At 47.1% G+C, this 17,874-nt stretch overlaps 2 protein-coding genes across 3 annotated transcripts; one reads left to right on the top strand and one right to left on the bottom strand.

The window, feature by feature from the left end:
• Positions 1–732: 732 nt before the first annotated feature.
• Positions 733–14,478, bottom strand: NUTM1 (NUT midline carcinoma family member 1). 2 transcript variants are annotated; one of them, XM_037742388.1, is made up of 7 exons: positions 14,409–14,478; positions 9,116–9,830; positions 6,948–7,076; positions 4,547–4,683; positions 3,763–4,052; positions 3,355–3,471; positions 733–3,002 (listed from the first exon to the last, which is right to left on the bottom strand). In XM_037742388.1, exons 1-7 carry the CDS (start codon positions 14,476–14,478, stop codon positions 978–980), a joined length of 3,483 nt encoding a protein of 1,160 aa, XP_037598316.1. In that variant the 3' UTR covers positions 733–977. The 2 variants fall into 2 exon arrangements, with proteins under 2 accessions (XP_037598316.1, XP_017394982.2); XM_017539493.2 differs by lacking the exon at positions 14,409–14,478 and adding an exon at positions 12,118–12,148.
• Positions 14,479–14,923: 445 nt separating this feature from the next.
• Positions 14,924–16,497, top strand: NOP10 (NOP10 ribonucleoprotein). The gene is made up of 2 exons (XM_017539554.2): positions 14,924–15,079; positions 16,111–16,497. Exons 1-2 carry the CDS (start codon positions 15,026–15,028, stop codon positions 16,249–16,251), a joined length of 195 nt encoding a protein of 64 aa, XP_017395043.1. The 5' UTR covers positions 14,924–15,025; the 3' UTR covers positions 16,252–16,497.
• The last annotated feature ends 1,377 nt before the right edge of the window (positions 16,498–17,874 follow it).

Genomic DNA, 17,874 nt, shown 5'->3' with positions numbered 1-17,874 from the left:
TTCTCAAAGAAGAAACAAGGCCCCCTAGAGGTACTTTGTCTGGACACAATTATGTACAATTAGAAAATTAGGCTGGGCACAGTAGTTCATGCCTGTAATCCCAGCATTATGGGAGGTTGGGGCAGGCAGATGGCTTGAGCCCAGAAGTTCAAGACCAGCCTGGGTGACATGGTGAAACCCTGTCTCTACAAAAACAAAAAGAAATAGAAAAATTAGCTGGACATGGTGGTGTACACCTATAGTCCCAGCTACTTGGGAAGCTAAGATGGGAGGATTGTCTAAGCCCAGGAGGTTGTGGCTACAGTAAGCCATGATTGTACCACTGTACTCTGTAGTCCAGGCTACAGAATGGGACCCTGTCTCAAAAAAAGAAGAAAGAAAATTAGATCACTATCTCAGAGATCTAACAGATAAAAAAGCATCTTTCTATCTATAGACTTAAAGGGAGGCAGATAATTATAGGACACCCAGATAAGCCTTCCCAACACCAAGTCCAGGCTTGCGAAGAGGGGATATATAAAGTGATCATTGAGATTCCTCAGTCTGGGGACTTGAGAGCCAGTCTGTTGCCAAGAGGAGGCTGCAGGGAGCCCAGATAAGGCTGGAGACAAGGTAAGATTCATGGATCTGTAGAATCTAAGACTACCCCTACAGCCTTTCTTTATAGCATCTTACCCTATCTAGCAGCAAAGACATGAGTACAGAAAAAGGGCACTTTGATTGCATTTTCCAAAAAAACTTTATTCGTTTTTTTTTTTTCTATATAACTCCTTCCAAAGGTAATTCCCCCTGCAGCCTAGCCAGTCTGACCTCTCCTCTCCATGCTTGCCACTTTTGCAGAACAACAAAACAACATTGGGCTGAGATTCAACATTGGGATTCTCCATTGGTGAGCAGCAGTGGGTGGAATCTACTCTGGGGCACCCACCTTTAGGGACTGGCAAGTGGGGTCAGATGGTCCTGCTGCTCCCTGCTGGCTATGACGTCGTTTCTTCCTTCTGCCCACGACGTCGTTTCTTCCTTCTGCCCGTGACAAAACTGTCACGCCGCCTTTTACGAGGCTTTGAGGGTCGAACTACTCCCAGAGCTAGGGGTTTCTCCCCGCGGACCCCAAGTTGAGCTCCTGAGTGGGGTCTCTTTTCAGTAGGGGCTGGACCTCCAACTAGAGCTCGCTTCCCAGACTTGGCAACTGGATTTGGTGGTTTGCTGGAGCCTCTTGCCTCAGAAGAGAGCAGGTGGGATGCTCTCTGCCTGCCCTGACCTCCTGAGGTATGGTGAGGACTGACAGGACGCCCCCTTGGTGAGAGGCTAAGTTTAGAGGCCAAGAGATAAGCAAAGTTGGAGAGTTCCTCATCCTCTTCCTCTGTTTCCTTCCCCTTCTTTTTCCCCTTTCTTTTGGCCCTATCTGCTGACCTATGTGTTTTACTAACAGAAGTTTCTCTCAGAACTATGGCATCCCTGGTTCCCCATCTAGGGGAAGCGCTTCCAAGGCCCTGGTGAGATGTTGCTTTGAGGGTCCCAGTTGTGTAAGACTCCTGACTGTCTTGTAAAGGAGCAAGGTTTTTAGGCTTGGATAGATCAGGATCCACCCCACCTTCTCCTTCAGGGTCATAAGAATGAACATTCAGTGGGCGGGTGTCCTCGCTGACCCTTCGTTGGAGGCCATAGTCATATTTAACATCTAGTATGTTGACCTGTTCTGGGGTTTCCAACAGAGGAGAAAAGGAATTGCCTCTGCTCCCTGCCTCTTGACTGGCTTCAGGCAAGGAGGAGGTATCCTGGGTCCCCATGATAAGGAGATTGCCTTGGCATGTGGGCTGGAGGGTTTCTTTGGCAGACCCCAGTGTGGAACCACCAATTCTGCTTTCCAGCAATGGCAAGCAACCTTCTGCCCACAGATCATTGGGATCCCCTATGGTTTCATGGCTTTGTTCTCGATTTTTTTTGGACCTCGAGGTCAAGCTGTTGGCCCTCAAAGGTCCTGGCAAGCTGCAATAATTTCCCTTTTCTAGGGCAGCTGTTGCAACTGTGCCTCCACAGGGAATCACACTGCTGTCTGTGTCCCCAGGTACTATGGCTTCTCCAGGACCCAGGGAAATGCCCCTGGAGCCCAGTCCCTGGCAGCCTTCCTGATATTCAGTCGCACACTCCTCAACTTGGAAGCTCTCTATGACCTCTTCTATTTGTATGGACAGCTCCAAGCCTGCAGTATCCATCCCACTGCTCAGCCAGAGTCCTGGGCTAACAGAGACTTCGTCCTTGTCCCCAGCTGCCCTAAGGGAAAGATTCTGATCATAACTCTGAGCTGTGGGGGTACCTCTGTCATCTCCCCACATGGCTCCTGAAGAGCCTTCCTGGGGCACTGCCAAAGGCTCCTTCCCTTGAGGAAACACTCCACGACCCCCTGTTTGTTCTCCTTTCTGCAGTCCCAGGATTTGCTTTTCTAACCCTTGTCCTTGCAGAGGAGCCAGCTCTGCAAGTCCAACATCCAAACTGGGAGTGCTCTTGGGCTGGAAGCTTTTCTGCCAGCAAAAGGGCAGAGCCTCTGAAGTCCTATCAGCCACCAGGCAGTGCCCAGGAGACCCAGCACCTCCTAGGTGGCCATCCTGATGTGGAGGTACCTGGTTTATAACCTTCCCAGACCTTCTCCTCTCCATACCCAAGGATCCCAAAGTGCCCTGTGGAGCTGCAAGTTCTGGCTGCAGGTCCCAGCTGCTGGGGGCTGGCAGTGTGTTCCCATCCCTGTGCATCTCTCTGGGGCTATCTAGGGATCTCTCCTGCCCACCATGCACTTCTCTTGCCCGTTTTCCTGAAGAAGAAATCTTTCCGAGGCGAACAGCGCCCCCAGCCCCCTGAAGCCGAGGTGAGGGCTGAAACCGCCCACCCCCATCTTCATCCTCATCAGAAACAGAAGGACTTGACTCCAGCTGAGCTCCACTGTAACCTGGAGACGCCTCCACATCTTCCTCCTCTTCCAAGGCCAAGAATCGCTTCTGGACCAGCTGGAAGAAAATGGACAAATAATCAGTTCTGCACATGGTTGTGAGAAGAGGTAACTGAATGAGTGGTAAGAGATGGTATTTGGGCAGGGCAAGGAAGGCAAGCAAGTAGTTTAAGCGATGGTAGCAAAGACAGATACTGCAGCTCTTTCCCATCTTCTTGTGCCTTATTCCCATGCTTTGAACCCTTGCATTCTCATGTCCTGTGTTTCCAGAGCCCTCTACCCATTTGTTCTGCACCTGAAGCCCAATTCTGAAACTGTTCATCTCTAGAGCCATATTGTCCATGACAGTGTAGGGTTAGATAACGTTTTGCAAGCTTCTTGTCCTGATATTCCCTATATCCCATTTTTACCTGGGCAAAAGTGAGTCCTTCTTCTTGCTCTAGCTCCTCAATTAAGGCCAAGGGATCTCTGTGTTTTTCTGGGGACAGCAGATCTGCCAAAAATTGAGGGTGAATGACAGCCTCCACCTGGAGAACAGAAGGAAAAGTGATATGAGTCCTTAAGCCAGTAACCTGTGAGGCAAGGGGCTTTAGAGAAGAAGCCATGAGCTCCCCAGCTGTCCCCTCTTAACTCCCTGGTACTGTTGTAAACTGACTACCACCAACTATACACATTCTCATGATGATGCATGCACACACATTTCTCAGTTACGGAATAAAACCTAACTCCTACTATCTTGGACAAACCCCAAAGCATTAGTTCCCGGGAGTATCCACCCCAAGGATCTGCTAGAAACCAGATATGCAGGCCCAGCTCACCTTGGAGACAAAGACCTTCTGAGAACACAGCTCGTTGATGTAGCTCAGAAGACCTGGATCTGGATACATCCCTTCCTCTTCCTGCCGCTGCCCTTCTTCCTCTTCCTGTTTTCCATCTGACTCCCCAGTGGCCAAGTGAGTTCCCACCAGCTCTTCCATGATGTCAACATATTCCTGCACAGCTTCTGGTGGGATCTCCTTGGGTGCCTCAGGAACAGGAGGTCTCTGGGGTTTACGCTGACGCCGGCGGGGGGCCCGTGCCTTGGGGGCTGCCTTCTTTGGAATGTATGCTAAGGGAAAAGATGGTCAGGAGAATGAGAAGTGGCACAGAAACCACAGCTTCTGCCTCCAGCTCTGTAAGGCCAGTAATCTGGGTACACTGAAGTGGTTCCAGGCTGGATTGGGCAACCTGAAAAAGTACCAGTCATGGGAAATTTAGGACCTAGAGGTCTAAGAATCACTGTATGAGGAATTTTGGAACCCCTGAAATTCCAAGAAACCACATGATCCAGCTTCCATTTAGGCAGATAAGGTATTATGTGCCTAATTTACAGTCTTGGTGAGAGTAGTTAGTTTACTTGACCAAGATCAATACCTAGTTAAGAACAAAAGGAACCTGAGAACCCAGGCTCCTATGGGGTGGTCTGTTTGAGACATCAAATCCCACTCTCCGGAGGGAAAGTGGCAGAGCCCGGGCCGTGCCTTCTCTAATCTGTGAGTGGCTTCCGTACACCACACTTTGAGCCTTTGGCCCACAGCTCCTATCAAAATTGAGTAGCCTCACCTGGTTGCTGGCAAACCTCAGAGGCCAGGAGCCCTGGAGGATCAAGTTTCAAAGGGGTTGCAGAAGACAGGCCCTGAGACCCTTTCATCAGCTGTGTGTTCTGAATCTGCATCTCCTCAGCCTCAAACTCCATGAACCTGCAGAGGGTGAGAAAAGTGTAGGCAATGCTAAGGAGGAGACCAGACCCATCAGAAACCCAGGTGACAGCCAAGCATGGCTAAGAATGGAAGTGCTGTCAATTGGGCAAAGTCTGGATAAGTCATGTCACCCAGGAGGGTGTTCACAGGTGGCTTAATCATAGTTCTAGGGAAACCTCAGGGAGCTCAGCACATAGTTCCTTCCCCTATAGTTATCACTTAGGAAGCTCAGGAAAATGAATGGCCAGGTTGGGTGGCTCATACCTATAAACCCAACACTTTGCGAGGCTGGGGTGGGTAGATTGCTTGAACTCAAGAGTTCAAGACCAACCTGGGCAAAATGGCAAAAACCCATCTCTACAAAAGATAAAAAAAAAAATTAGCCAGGAGTGGTGGCACACATCTAGTCACAGCTACTTGGGGGGCTGAGGTGGGAAGATCGCTTGATCTCAGGAGGTAAAGGCTGCAGTAAGCCATGACAGTGCCTCTGCACTCTAGCCTGGGCAACAGAGTAAGATCCTGCCTCAAAAAAACTTTTTTAAAAGTAAAGGAGAAAAGAAAAAAGAAAAATAAAAAAAAATAAAGAATGAGGACAGGCATGGTGGCTCATGCCTGTAATCCCAACAATTTGGGAGGCCAAGATCACAAGGTCAGGAGTCCAAGACCAGCCTGGCCAACATAGTGAAACCCCATCTCCACTAAAAATACAAAAAATTAGCCTGGTGTGGTGGGCACCTGTAATCCCAGCTACTCGGGAGGCTTAGGCAGGATAATCACTTGAACCCAGGAGACGGAGGTTGCAGTGAGCCAAGATCGCGCCATTGCACTCCAGCTCAGGCAACAGTGTGAGACTCCGTCTCAAAAAAAAAAAAAAAAAAAAAATCAAGAATGATCTACAGCTTGTAAAGTTCTCTTGGACAGAGCCAGGGCTTTCACTCCTTTTCCATACCTTCCTCACCCAGCTTCATGGATTGTGCACAGCAGTGCTTAATATAGGCTTAATTTAATCAGGCCTATGCAACAGCCTGGTGGGATCCTCCTCAAGACCTCATTTGCCACTGCCTACAACCATAAAGAATTCAAGGCAGTTCCTACCATAAGACAGTGCTGAGACCCCCGAGTCCTGAGACTGGGATGGGGTTCTTGGAAAGGTAAATCTAGGAAGCATGGGTCCAAAAGGTTTGAGGGAAATAAGTGGAAGCCAAACTTAGAAAAAATCGTTCATTTTTCTGGGTTTTTTCCTTTTTTTCTTTTTTAAACCAAAGATATTATAGAGAAATAGAATAAGAGCCGAGACACAACTTTGGGCATCCAGGACACTGGCTTTCCCTGGCTCTTCCAGAACTAGTCCCTCCTAAAGAAGGAAAGGGACTTTCTGTGCCACTATTTCCAATGGAGGAGTGCTCTTGAAGTTCTCCATCAATAGCCACTTGCTACCAAGTCAGTGAGAAAAGAACCTGCCTGGTAGAGCGTATTTCCACCTCCTCGTTGCTGGGTCCCTTCAAAATGGAATTTCTATACCTATTGGGGTCCAATCCCACCCTAAGACCTACAATATCAAGACTCCTATACAGATTCAGGATCTGGTGAGGGGGGAGCTTTCAAGAGGAAATCGGTTAGAAAAACCCAAGAGTCAAGGTGGTGGAGGAAGCAGGAAGGATCCAGGAAACCCCATCGTAGTCTACACCTCTCCTCTCCTCCCTTTTTTCTTTCTTTCTTTTTTCTTTTTTTTTTAATTGAGATGGGGTCTCGCTATGTTGTCCAAGCTGGTCTTGAACTACTGGACCCAAACCACCCTCCCACCTCACCTCTGGAGTAGTGGAGTAGCTGGGACTACAAGCATGCACCCAGCCTAACATCCTTTTTTATTTTTTCCAGAGTCTTGCTCTGTCACCCACACTGGAGTTCAGTGATGTGATCTTGGCTCACTGCAACCTCCACCTCCCAAGTTCAAGCGATTCTCCTGCCTCAGCCTCCACCGTAGCTGAGACTACAGGCATGTGCCACCATGCCCAGCTAATTTTTTTTTTTTTTTTTCAGTAGAGACAGGGTTTCACCATATTAGTCAAGGCTGTTCTCAAACTCCTGACCTCAGGTGATCCGCCCACTCTCCTCCTCCCAATGTGCTGGGATTATAGGCATGAGCCACCTCGCCCAGCCCTAACATCCTTTTTGATAATCACCCAGATACCAGCCTCTCCGCCGCCCGTACTGCTCTCAGCCACACAGCCCCCCTCCGGGTAATGAGGGTTCATCAGACTCACTTTTCCGCCATCTCATAAAAGATCATCCGGTCGAAGTTGCTGGTATGCTCCCATTCCTGCACAGCCTTTGGCAGTCCCTCCTCCAGGGTCATAGCGGGATTCAGCCGGGCCAGGGAACGAAGCACTGGGCTAAAACCCCCATTCGGTCAGTCACATTCTAAAAGTGTGCTCCCATCCACCTGCCCTGACACCTGCCTCAGTAACACATCCCCTGCCCCTCATCAAATCTATTGTGCCCCTCAGGCCCTGTCATGCCCCGCTTCTGCTTAGACTTAGAGACATTCAACCTCCCATCCATTTACTTACCATGCTCGCCCCTCTTCCTGTAAAAATTTACAACTAATACAAAATCAAACATAATTCTTCTCCCTACCTTTTAAAATCAACCACAGCTACCACCCCTAATTCTCACAGTGCCATCCTCAATTAATTATTAGAAAGGGAAGATTCTTGTTATTAAATGAACGGGATTTGCTATAAAATAGGTTTAACCTTGTCCAGAGGCTCTTGCATTTAGAAAAAAAAAAAAAGGCATTTGCTAAGCCAAAGGAATCTCTAATTAAAGGTCATGTGGTGTTTTTATTTATTGGTTTTCCAGTCTTCGTTTCCAGATATTCCCCACAGACAGTCAAATGCCAATACTAGACCCCCACTTCTAGAAGGCTCTTGAGCCCTTTCTAATCCAGAAGAAATCAAGAGCCTAGCCTGAAGTAAGGGCTTTCTTTTTGCTTCTCTGACTTCCCTGGGAGTCCTCAGACATTATTGTTCATCAGCATCACCTGGAGAAGCTCATTATAACCAAATTGTAGCTGCCCAGAATCCCACAAGTGAGCATTTTACCGGCTTCCCAGGTTGCTGTGGTCTGGGCTGCCCTTTGTGGAAAACGCTGCCCAGAGCCTGAGTGTGAAGCACAGCAGGCCAGGACCCAAAGCAAATGGATCCCATGCAAACCTTGAGAGCCCATACTGGTTCAAGATTTAGAAATTTAACCTGCCAGGCTCCAAGAGCGAACTCAGACCTGTCGAAAAAGCAGGGAGTCAGGAAAATGCTGTACATCTAGGACTTTGGGGGAACATCTTGATTCATTTGCTCCAAGTTTGGGGTAGAGGGGAGATTCATTTAGGAGGTCAGCCACTGGAAGAACACCATGTCAATTTGTTTAAAGCAATAAATTGTGGTATGTGTTATATAGTGGCTTACACAAAATGCTAAAGACACAGTGCGGTTGAGAGGGACAGTAGGCCTGGGTGGGAAGAAGAGAATATCCCCCAGCTGAGCAATGACTCTGACTTGTAAACAAACCAAACAGCCTAGGACCCCGGGCTCCTTGGCTAAACGTACATTCCCTCTTAAGCAAGGATGTTTTGACCTTTTGTGAGTTCTTTTCCTCTTCTTGATTGCCTTTTTATGATAATAAAATAGTTACCATTTAACGAAACATTCTCTGTGCCAAGGACTTCACATATATTAACCCATTTAATCTTCTCAGCAACTCTCTGAAGTAAGTATAGTTATCCTCCTTTTTAAATGAGAAAATTGAGGGCAAAGTTGTTAAATGTCCTGCCCAGGATCACAAATCTAGTGAGTAGTAGAGCCCATGCCCTTCACCACTAAGCAAGCTCTACGCGCCACCCTATTTCAACGTGAATTCTCATGAATAAAATGGGTGGAGGGAGCAACACACACAAAGTCCTTTGCCTGGCCGCACACTGTCCCCCTGCTCCCCAGGGCCCTGACTCAGGGCCCAGCACTCATCCTGGCCAGTTTGGATAGTTCTGACTCAATGTCAGAAAGTGGTAAAATAGAACGGGGGAACCCTGGCACTTGGAGTGAGAGACCTAAGTTCCAATCACTGGTCCTTGGTTTATGGCAGGAACCCTCTCTGACCTTCAGTCTTCTTATCTGTAAATGAAGATTACCAGAGAAAGGCTTGCCAAAACTCACAGTGTTGTGAAGATCACTTAAGATAGGATACCGGAAAGGTTGTTATAAACTAGAAAGTGGGTTAAGGGGCTGATTATTATTAATATGTTTTTCATTCTCAGAGCATCTCCATTGCCCTCATGACCTGCCCTCAAGTATTCCTAAATAGCCTAAACTACTATGTTCACCCCAAAGTTCCCCTTATTTAAAAGCCCTAGAATCAAATCTTGGGTCTCCCCACTTACATAAGAAAACAGGAAAGAGCTTCTGTGTCGGGACTTTGGGATAGGTGCATCCGGGCCAAGGCTTTGTAACGCTGCCAATGACGGAAGTTCTCATAAACGTCCTTGGAAATTTTGGAGCAGCCACCTAGTGATGGCTTGGATAGAGTGGCCACAGTACCTCCTTCCCTCGCGGTCCCATGTGGCCCTGGCCAAGCTTTTTCCAGGGGTACAATGGGAGCCAGTTGAGCAACTGGTGGTGGAGCCTGAGGCAGAAGGCCTGGGGGGCCCTCCTGGCTAACACCAACAGCCTTAGAGGGCAGAATAGTCTTCACATTAGATGCTGTCACAAATCGAGGTGCAGGACCCTCAAGGCCCCCATAGGGAGCGCCCGGGGTAATCCAATTGAGCGCAGTCTGATTAAGGATAAAGTTCTGAGTCTGAGAGGGCTCAGCTGATCCTCCTTCTGTCTTGACTTTGACAATGACTTTGCCAGCCCCAGCCCCAGCCCCACTGAGGCAAGGACCCCCATCCCCTGTCACCAACAGTGAGCTGGGGAAAGCAGAGAGCATCAAAGGGTTGTCTGGAGAGAATACTGAAGGCATGGTGGGCTGTGGAGGTGGCTCCCCAGGTGGGTGGTCTGTCAGGCCAGAAGTCGGTGGGGGAAAGGGAAGTGCAGGGAATGGAGACTGGCTGGCACTAGGTTTCATGCTCATATCTGGTCCTGGCAATGGAGATGCTGTTGAGACAAATAAAAAGAAAAAATGGAGTAGCAGAAAAGGAGACCAGAGCTAGCCATCTGAATTCCCCCTTTATTTTTAAATTTTTTTGTAGAGGCAAGGCACGGTAGATCTCGCCTGTAATCCCAGCACTCTGACAGGCCAAGGTGGGAGGATCACTCGAGTCCAGGAGTTTGAGATCAGCCTGTGCAACACTGCAAAACCCTGTCTCTACTAAAAACACAAAAATGAGCCAGGTGGGGTGGCATGTACCTGTAGTCCCAACTACTTGGGGGACTGAGGTGGGAGGATCGCTGGAGCCCAGGAAGTGGAGGCTGCAGTGAGCGGAGATCACACCTCAAAGCAAAACTCTGTCTCAAAAAAAAAAAAAAATTTCTTGTAGAGATGTGGTCTCACTATGTTGCCTAGGCTAGGCTCAAACTCCTGGCCTCAAGTGATCCTCCTGCCTCAGCCTTCCAAAGTGCAGAGATAAAAAGTGTGATCCACCACACCCTGTCTGAGTTCCTCTTGGGACCAGAAGACTCAGAGCACTGATGCTCAACAGATGAAAGAGGGAATATGGATGGGGAACTGTGTAGTCTGCAAATGTCCCCCAAGTGATTTTGATGTCCCTTACCCTTCATTGAGAATGACTGCATTAAAGAAATTGCTTCTAGGGCCTGGCGCAGTAGCTCACACCTGTAATCCCAGCACTTTGGGAGGCTGAGGCGGGCAGATCACAAGGTAAGGAGTTTCAGACCAGCCTGACCAACATGGTGAAAACCTGTCTCTACGAAAAATAAAAAATTAGCTAGGCGTGGTGGCGCGCGCCTGTAATCCCAGCTACTCAGGAGGCTGAGGTGGGAGAATTGCCTGAACCCGGGAAGCAGAGGTTGCAGTGAGCTGAGATCGTATCACTGCACTCCAGCCTAGGTGACACAGTGAGACTCCATCTCAAAAAATAAAAAAAAATAGTAGAGCCAGGCAAGGTGGCTCATGCCTGTAATCCCAGCACTTTGGGAGGCTGAGGCGGGCAGATCACCTGAGGTCAGGAGTTCAAGACCAGCCTGACCAACATGGAGACACTGTGTCTCTACTAAAAATAGCAAATTAGGCCGGGCGCGGTGGCCCGTGACTATAATCCCAGCACTTTGGGAGGCTGAGGCAGGTGGATCACAAGGTCAAGAGATCCAGATCATCCTGGTCAACATGGTGAAACCCTGTCTCTACTAAAAATACAAAAATTAACTGGGCATGGTGGTGGCGCGCACCTGTGGTCCCAGCTACTCTGGAGGCTGAGGCAGGAGAATTGCTTGAACCCAGGAGGTGGAGTTTGCGGTGAGCCAAGGTCATGCCGTCGCACTCCAGCCTGGGCAACAAGAGCAAAACTCCATCTCAAAAGGAAAAAAAGTAGAACATAACCTGCCTAATTATCCTCCCTCTTACAAAAAATATCCCACTCAACTTCTGCATTCGGACCATGGAACATGAGCAAACTCAGATTCAAACTCATTTCAGCCGCAGAGCAGAGAGCCAAGGGTATGCCACTGGGTATGGAACACAGTGAAAGGGGCCTGAAGGTCTGAGATCCATGAAAGAAAGAAAAACCAAGAGCATCTCAGTGAAGCCCCAGCTCTCATCCTGGCTGTAATGACCCACCTCCCTGGCTCAGATGAATCGGGAAAAACTGCTTCCTGAACTCAAAGTGAAGCCACATCTAGGGCTGGAAGGAGCCCTGAGGTTCTGAGCAGAGGCAGTTTATAATACATTCCAGCCTAGTTTTCAGGAAGGCATTTCCCTGCAACAGATAACTACAGATTATCTTTTCCAGCTAAGGCCCTTTCTACCCTATCCTCCCATCCTCCATCCTCCACATACCCTTCCCTTCATAAGCCCAAGCTGGCACGATCCTAGAGCAGGTTTCAGTTGCCTAAAAAAGACAGATGAACTTGGGCCTTCCCCTTGAAATTTCCCTGTGCCACTCCTAAGACACATGCCTCTGATCCCCTCTCCCACCACAAAAACACATGCTGAAGTATCCCCTATTCAAGAAAATCAAGTTGCTAATTACCATCCATTCTGTATACTTAGCATGTGTCCTCGGAGACACTTTGATCTGCCCTTAAGGAGGTCCTCTTCCTTCCCCGGCCCCCAGTCTTAATGGTACAATCTCCTTCCCTAGCCTCCCCAAGTGTAATACTTTTGATGGGATCTAGCATCTCATATTCCTTTAGGTCAAGCCCAAAGAGCCTGTCCCAAAGGATACAAGCAGGTGTCGGGAATCCTCCCCACCACCTGCAGACTTACCGCCCTCTGAAGCCATCCTCTCAGGTTTGGGCACTAACCATGGCTGTCTGGAAGCCTCTAGAATGAGGCAGTCAGGTCCAGGACCCAGAGTAACCTGGCTCCAGTAGGTGCACAGGGATCCAAGGAAGGGAGGATAAAGATCAGATCAAACAGAACTAGAATATGGAACTCAAGGCATTCTGCTGTGGGGGAGGGGAGAGGGAAAAGTGGGATGAGGGTTGGGGGAGATATTCCATGAGGTTTCTAGTAAGTATGCAAAAACCAGGAATCCCCTTCAAACTACAATTTGGCAACACAATTGAGGTTCACCTCTTTAGGGCTATTTGTAAATTCCCAGATTCCCAAATATTACAGTTTTATCATTTGGTTCCCTATACTTCAATTCTTCACCAACATATCTCATTTTGTGTCCTTCAATACTAGCCAGTTCTGTAACTGACTTCCTATTAACAGCAGGTTGATGGTAGATCCCTGACTTAATTTAACAATGGCTATATTTTCTGAACTAAATTCAGAGTACATTGGTCTGTATACTTAAGGATCAAGGGAAATAAAGTTTAAAACTAGAATTGTCACTGGGCGCAGTGGCTCACACCTGTAATCCCAGCACTTTGGGAGGCCAAGGCGGGCAGATCACAAGGTCAGGAGTTCGAGACCAACATGGTGAAACCCCGTCTCTACTAAAAATTTTTTAAAAATTAGCCGGGCATGGTGGTATACGCTTGTAGTCCCAGCTACTCGGGAGGCTGTGGCAGGAGAATTGCTTGAACCTGGCAGGTGGAGGTTTCAGTGAGCTGAGATCACGCCACTGCACTCCAGCCTGTGTGACAGAGCAAGACTCCATCTCAAAAAATAAAAAATAGAATTGTCAGATGATCCAAAGTACTCAACTGCTGTGTGCACATCATTTCCTTGGAAAGCTGTCCAGTCTACTACCGTAGGCTCTGTACTCCACAAAAGCTTTATCCTTTGCTGAAAAGCCTCACTAAATAAAAAAAGCTGCCATGCAGTTTAAAATTTCAAGAGCAGAAAGTTCTTCTTTTTGTTAAATTATTTTTATTTAAATTTTTAAAATATAATTTCTCTGCTTAGGTTCCTGTCAACTATTTCAGGCCAGTAACTCCCAGACTGTCCTCAATAGCCACAGCTTCATTCAAACTTGGACTTCCTTCCCTGGGGTTCACAGCATCTTTCTTGCTTCCTCTGAGATAACTTTTTTTTTTTTTTTTTTGAGACAGAATCTCACTCTTTTACCTCGGCTGGAGTGCAGTGGCGCGATTTTGGCTCACTTAACCTCCACCTACCAGGTTCGATGGATTCTTCTGCCTCAGCCTCCCGAGTAGCTGGGATTACAGGTGCGAGCCACCAAGCCCAGCTAATTTTTTATTTTTAGCAGAGACAAGGTTTCACTACATTGGCCAGGCTGGTCTCAAACTCCTGACCCCGTGATCTGCCAGCCTCAGCCTCCCAAAGTGCTGGGATTACAGGCGTGAGCCCCCATGCTGGGCCTTCTTTTCTAAAGACTCTTTATTAATAAGACCTGAAGGCTGAAATCATCCTTTTTCTTTCTAACAAAATTACCTAGATTTTTTTAAACTTTTAATAGGTAATACATTAGCAAAGTTCAAAAATCAAACTGCAAAATAAAATACATAGGAAGTCTGTTTCCCACCCCTTTCTCCTGTAACTAGTATCATCTGTTTCTTGTGAATCCTTGCAGAGATATTTTATGCAACTGCAAGTAAATACAGACCATATTCTTTTTTTTTTTTTTCGGAGATGTAGTCTCACTCTGTCGCCCAGGCTGGAGTGCAGTGGCAGAATCTCAACTCACTGCAACCTCCGCCTCCTGGGTTCAAGCGATTCTCCTGCTTCAGCCTCCTGAGTAACGGGGATTACGGGAACGCGGCACTACATCCGGCTGATTTTTGTATTTTTAGTAGAGCTGGAGTTTCGCCATGTTGGTCAGGCTGATATCGAACTCCTGACCTCGTGATCCGCCTGCCTCAGCCTCCCAAAGTACTGGGATTGCAGGCGTGAACCACCGTGCCCGGCCAAACCATATTCTTAAAAAATAATAATAAATTGCAGGTTTTTCTGGTTACACAATTAATATATATTCCAATGCTCTTGTCATTATAAATAATTCCGTAATGATCATCTTTATAATGATATTTTGGTTATCATTTTTATTTATTTAAACGAGTCCTGTAAGGAGAATTTCTTTATGCTTTTAAAAATTGTAAAACTTATAGAAGGTGCACTTTATTACGCTATTATTAGCTACTCACCACTATAAGAAAGAGTGCTGAATCTGCAGTAGAGACCTGAGTTTGAATCTTGGTTTGACTGCTGAAACATACTTCACCAGTTTCATAAGATAACTTTACGCTATTTTCGCTTTACGGAATATTGATACCCGTCATGCATTCTTTACCGCCAACGCTTTGAAATGGAGCAGGGGAACTGGATGTAAAAGAGGGGAGGGAAGAAAATCTCTTTCTTCTCTAGGATAAAGGGGCTCTGAATGCTGGAGCCCTTGTTTCTTCAGGCACTAGAAACTCACTGCTCCTGAAATGGGGGTGTATCTTGAGATAATGACAGCCCTCTATATATCATTGTTCTATCCACATCCATCCCTATCCCCCCCCAACGCTGTGTACCTAGCACACAGTGGGCACACTCCACGTGTTTTAGCCTGCAAAGTTGCAAGTGGGGCCCCAAGCCAAGCCCTGCTCTCGTGCGCCCCCTTCTGGCTAGCTGAAAATAAGGCAAAAATTAAGTACATTTTCCGGCGTGCCTGGAGAGACTGACTTCCGGCCCTACAGGAAGGAAATTGACGAACACGTGACGCGGCCGAGCAGACCGAGCTGCGTACCGAATTGGAACCTCTGGCTTAAGAGTGATCATGTTTCTCCAGTATTACCTCAACGAGGAGGGAGATCGGGTCTATACGCTGAAGGTGAGGAGAGAAAACAGGTTGTAAATAGGCATAGCTAGAAGTGTAGATGGGAGGAGTGGGTGAGGCCATCCACCGAGTTACCTAGCTGGGTGCGGGGAGCCAGAAAGTCCAGAACCGAGGTGAGTAAGAACCGGGAGTGCACGACTAATTTTTTTAATTAAAAAAAAATATGTGGTCGGGCGCTGTGGCTCACTCCTGTACTCCTAGCACTTTGGGGAGGCCGAGGCAGATGAGTTGGCTGAGCTCGGGAGTTCAAGACCACCTCGGCAACACGATGAAACCCTGTCTCTACTAAAATACAAAAAATTAGCCTGGCTGGTGTGCAGTCTCAGCTACTCGGAGGCTGAGACAGGAGAATCGCTTGAACCCGGGAGGCGGAGGTTGCAGAGAGCTGAGGTAGCGCTGTTGCACTTCAGCCTGAGCGACAGAGCGAGACTCCGTCTCAAAAAAATATGTATGTATAATATATATATTTTATAAAATTTTTTAAAAATCGTGTTCATCTCTAGGTAGGTTAGAAGTCACTTTTTCTTTTTCTTTTCTTTCTTTTTTTTTTTTTGAGGCAGGGTTTTGCTTTGTTGCCTAGGCTGTAGTGCAGTGGCGCCATCTAAGCTCACTGGAGCCAATCTTGGCCTCAAACGCTCCTCCTGCCTCAGCCTCCCGAGTAGCTGAGACTACAGGCGTGTGCCACCAAGCCTGGCTAATTTTTGGTTTTGGGTTTTTTTGTTTTTTGGTTTGGTTGGTTTTGTGTGTTTGTTTTTTGTAGAGACGGGGTTTGCCATTTTGCCCAGGCTGGTCTCGAACTTCTGACTTCAAGCGATCCTCCCGCCTCGGCTTGCCGAAGTATTGGGATTACAGGCGTGAGCCACCGCACCCGACCTTTTTAAATTTTATGTTTATTTATTTACTTATTTGTACAACTTTTTGAGCTCACCATTGCATCTTATGTTTTCATGTTTGCTCTTTTTCACACTGTTTCCACCCCGTCTCACCACTCCTGAACTGACATACGTTTTCTCTTCCCCGAGCAGAAATTTGATCCGATGGGACAACAGACCTGCTCAGCCCATCCTGCTCGGTTCTCCCCAGATGACAAATACTCTCGACACCGAATCACCATCAAGAAACGCTTCAAGGTGCTCATGACCCAGCAACCACGCCCTGTCCTCTGAAAGTCCGTTAAACTGATGTCTCTTCTGCTGCCTGTTAACCCTCAGAGACTCCATAACCAAACTCTTCAATCTGTGAGCCCTGATGCCTTTTTGCCAGACATACTCTGTGGCATCCAGTGTCATCATGGCGATTGATCATGCTTGTGTGAGCCTATCATGGTGGCATTACCCTTAAAGGGAGCATGTTTGACCTTTCTCATATTTTAAATTGCTGCGAGATTATTAAAGATAAAATTATTTGAAAGAGCTCTCATTTTGTGAGTTGTTGGAGGAAAGGATTGGCAGTTTTTTTTTGTTTTTTTTTTTAAAGGGAGGGAAATGATGGAGGAGCGTACCCCAGAGAATTACACCAATACCACTTGGGAGAAAAACTTCAGTCCTGCTGTAGCAAGAATGGTCATGCATTGTTAGTGATAGGAGGGTATTGGGGAAGAAAGTTTAAGAAGGACTTTCACAGCTGTCAGCATTCACTGAGAAATACCCCTGTTGGCACGTACGTAATTTCTCATCCCTTGAAATGACATTTTGATTTAAAATGGAAGAGTACTTGAAAAAGTAAAGACACTGTAGAGAGAAGACTGTGAATTGAAAGTCAGAAGATCAGTATTTCCTTTTTGTATAACTTTGAGAAAGTTACTTAACCTGTTTAGTCTGATTTTTCTCCTGATTGACTTATCTACAAACTCAGATTGATACAGATTTAGTGGTGGGTCTTTCTCTCTCTGTCTCTTTTTTTTTTTGAGACAGAGTCTTGCTGTGTTGTCCAGACTGGAGTGCAGTGGTATAATCTTTGCTGACTGCAACCTCTGCCTCCCACATTCAAGCGATTCTCCTGCCTTAGCCACCCAAGTAACTGGGATTTCAGGCACTCGCTATCACGCCAGGCTAATTTTTGTATTTTTAGTGTTAGGGTTTTGCCATGTTGGACAGGCTGGTCTTAAACTCCTGACCTCAAGTGATCCACCCGCCTTGTTCTCCCAAAGCACTGGGATTACAGGCATGAACCACCATGCCTGGCCTGGGTCTTTCTTAATATATCTACAGTATTTGTCCAAACATTTTGAATAGGAATGCTGTTATTCATATTTGCTGCTCCTTTGGAAATATTTCCAGACTTTTAGTTCTCTCCGTCAAAGAACTGTCTTCTTACATACACCTAACTGTATATTCTCTTTGGCACCTGGCCACTCTACATAGATCCTAATTTAGATGAGGTATGAGACATTCAAGCAGGAATTTTTTTTTCAAACCGTTGTTAGGGCTTAAATTTTTAAAAACTAGTGAAGTTTGTTACTACCCACTCTCCTTATTCATGGCTTTTGACATTGGATTTGAATATTTTGCATAGTGCTGCTGATTTTTTTTGGAGCAGGGGGACAGAGCCTCACTATGTGACCCAGGCTGGAGTGCAGTGGCGAGATCTTGGCCCACTGCAACCTCCACCTCCCAGGTCCAAGCAATTCTCCAGCCTCATCCTCCAGGTAGCTGGGGTTACAGGTGTGCGCCACCATGCCCAGCTGATTTTTGTATTTTTAGTAGAGATTAAAGTGCTGGGATTATAGGCATGAGCCACCACGGCAAGCCTAGTGCTGCTGATTTTAAAATTGCTTTGTGGAGTCTGTA

The sequence above is a fragment of the Cebus imitator genome, unplaced genomic scaffold (genome assembly GCF_001604975.1).
Source record: "Cebus imitator isolate Cc_AM_T3 unplaced genomic scaffold, Cebus_imitator-1.0 Scaffold119, whole genome shotgun sequence".
Taxonomy (NCBI): Eukaryota; Metazoa; Chordata; class Mammalia; order Primates; family Cebidae; genus Cebus; species Cebus imitator.
Note: the sequence above shows the minus strand (reverse complement) of the source record. Positions and strands in the feature narration are given on the sequence as shown.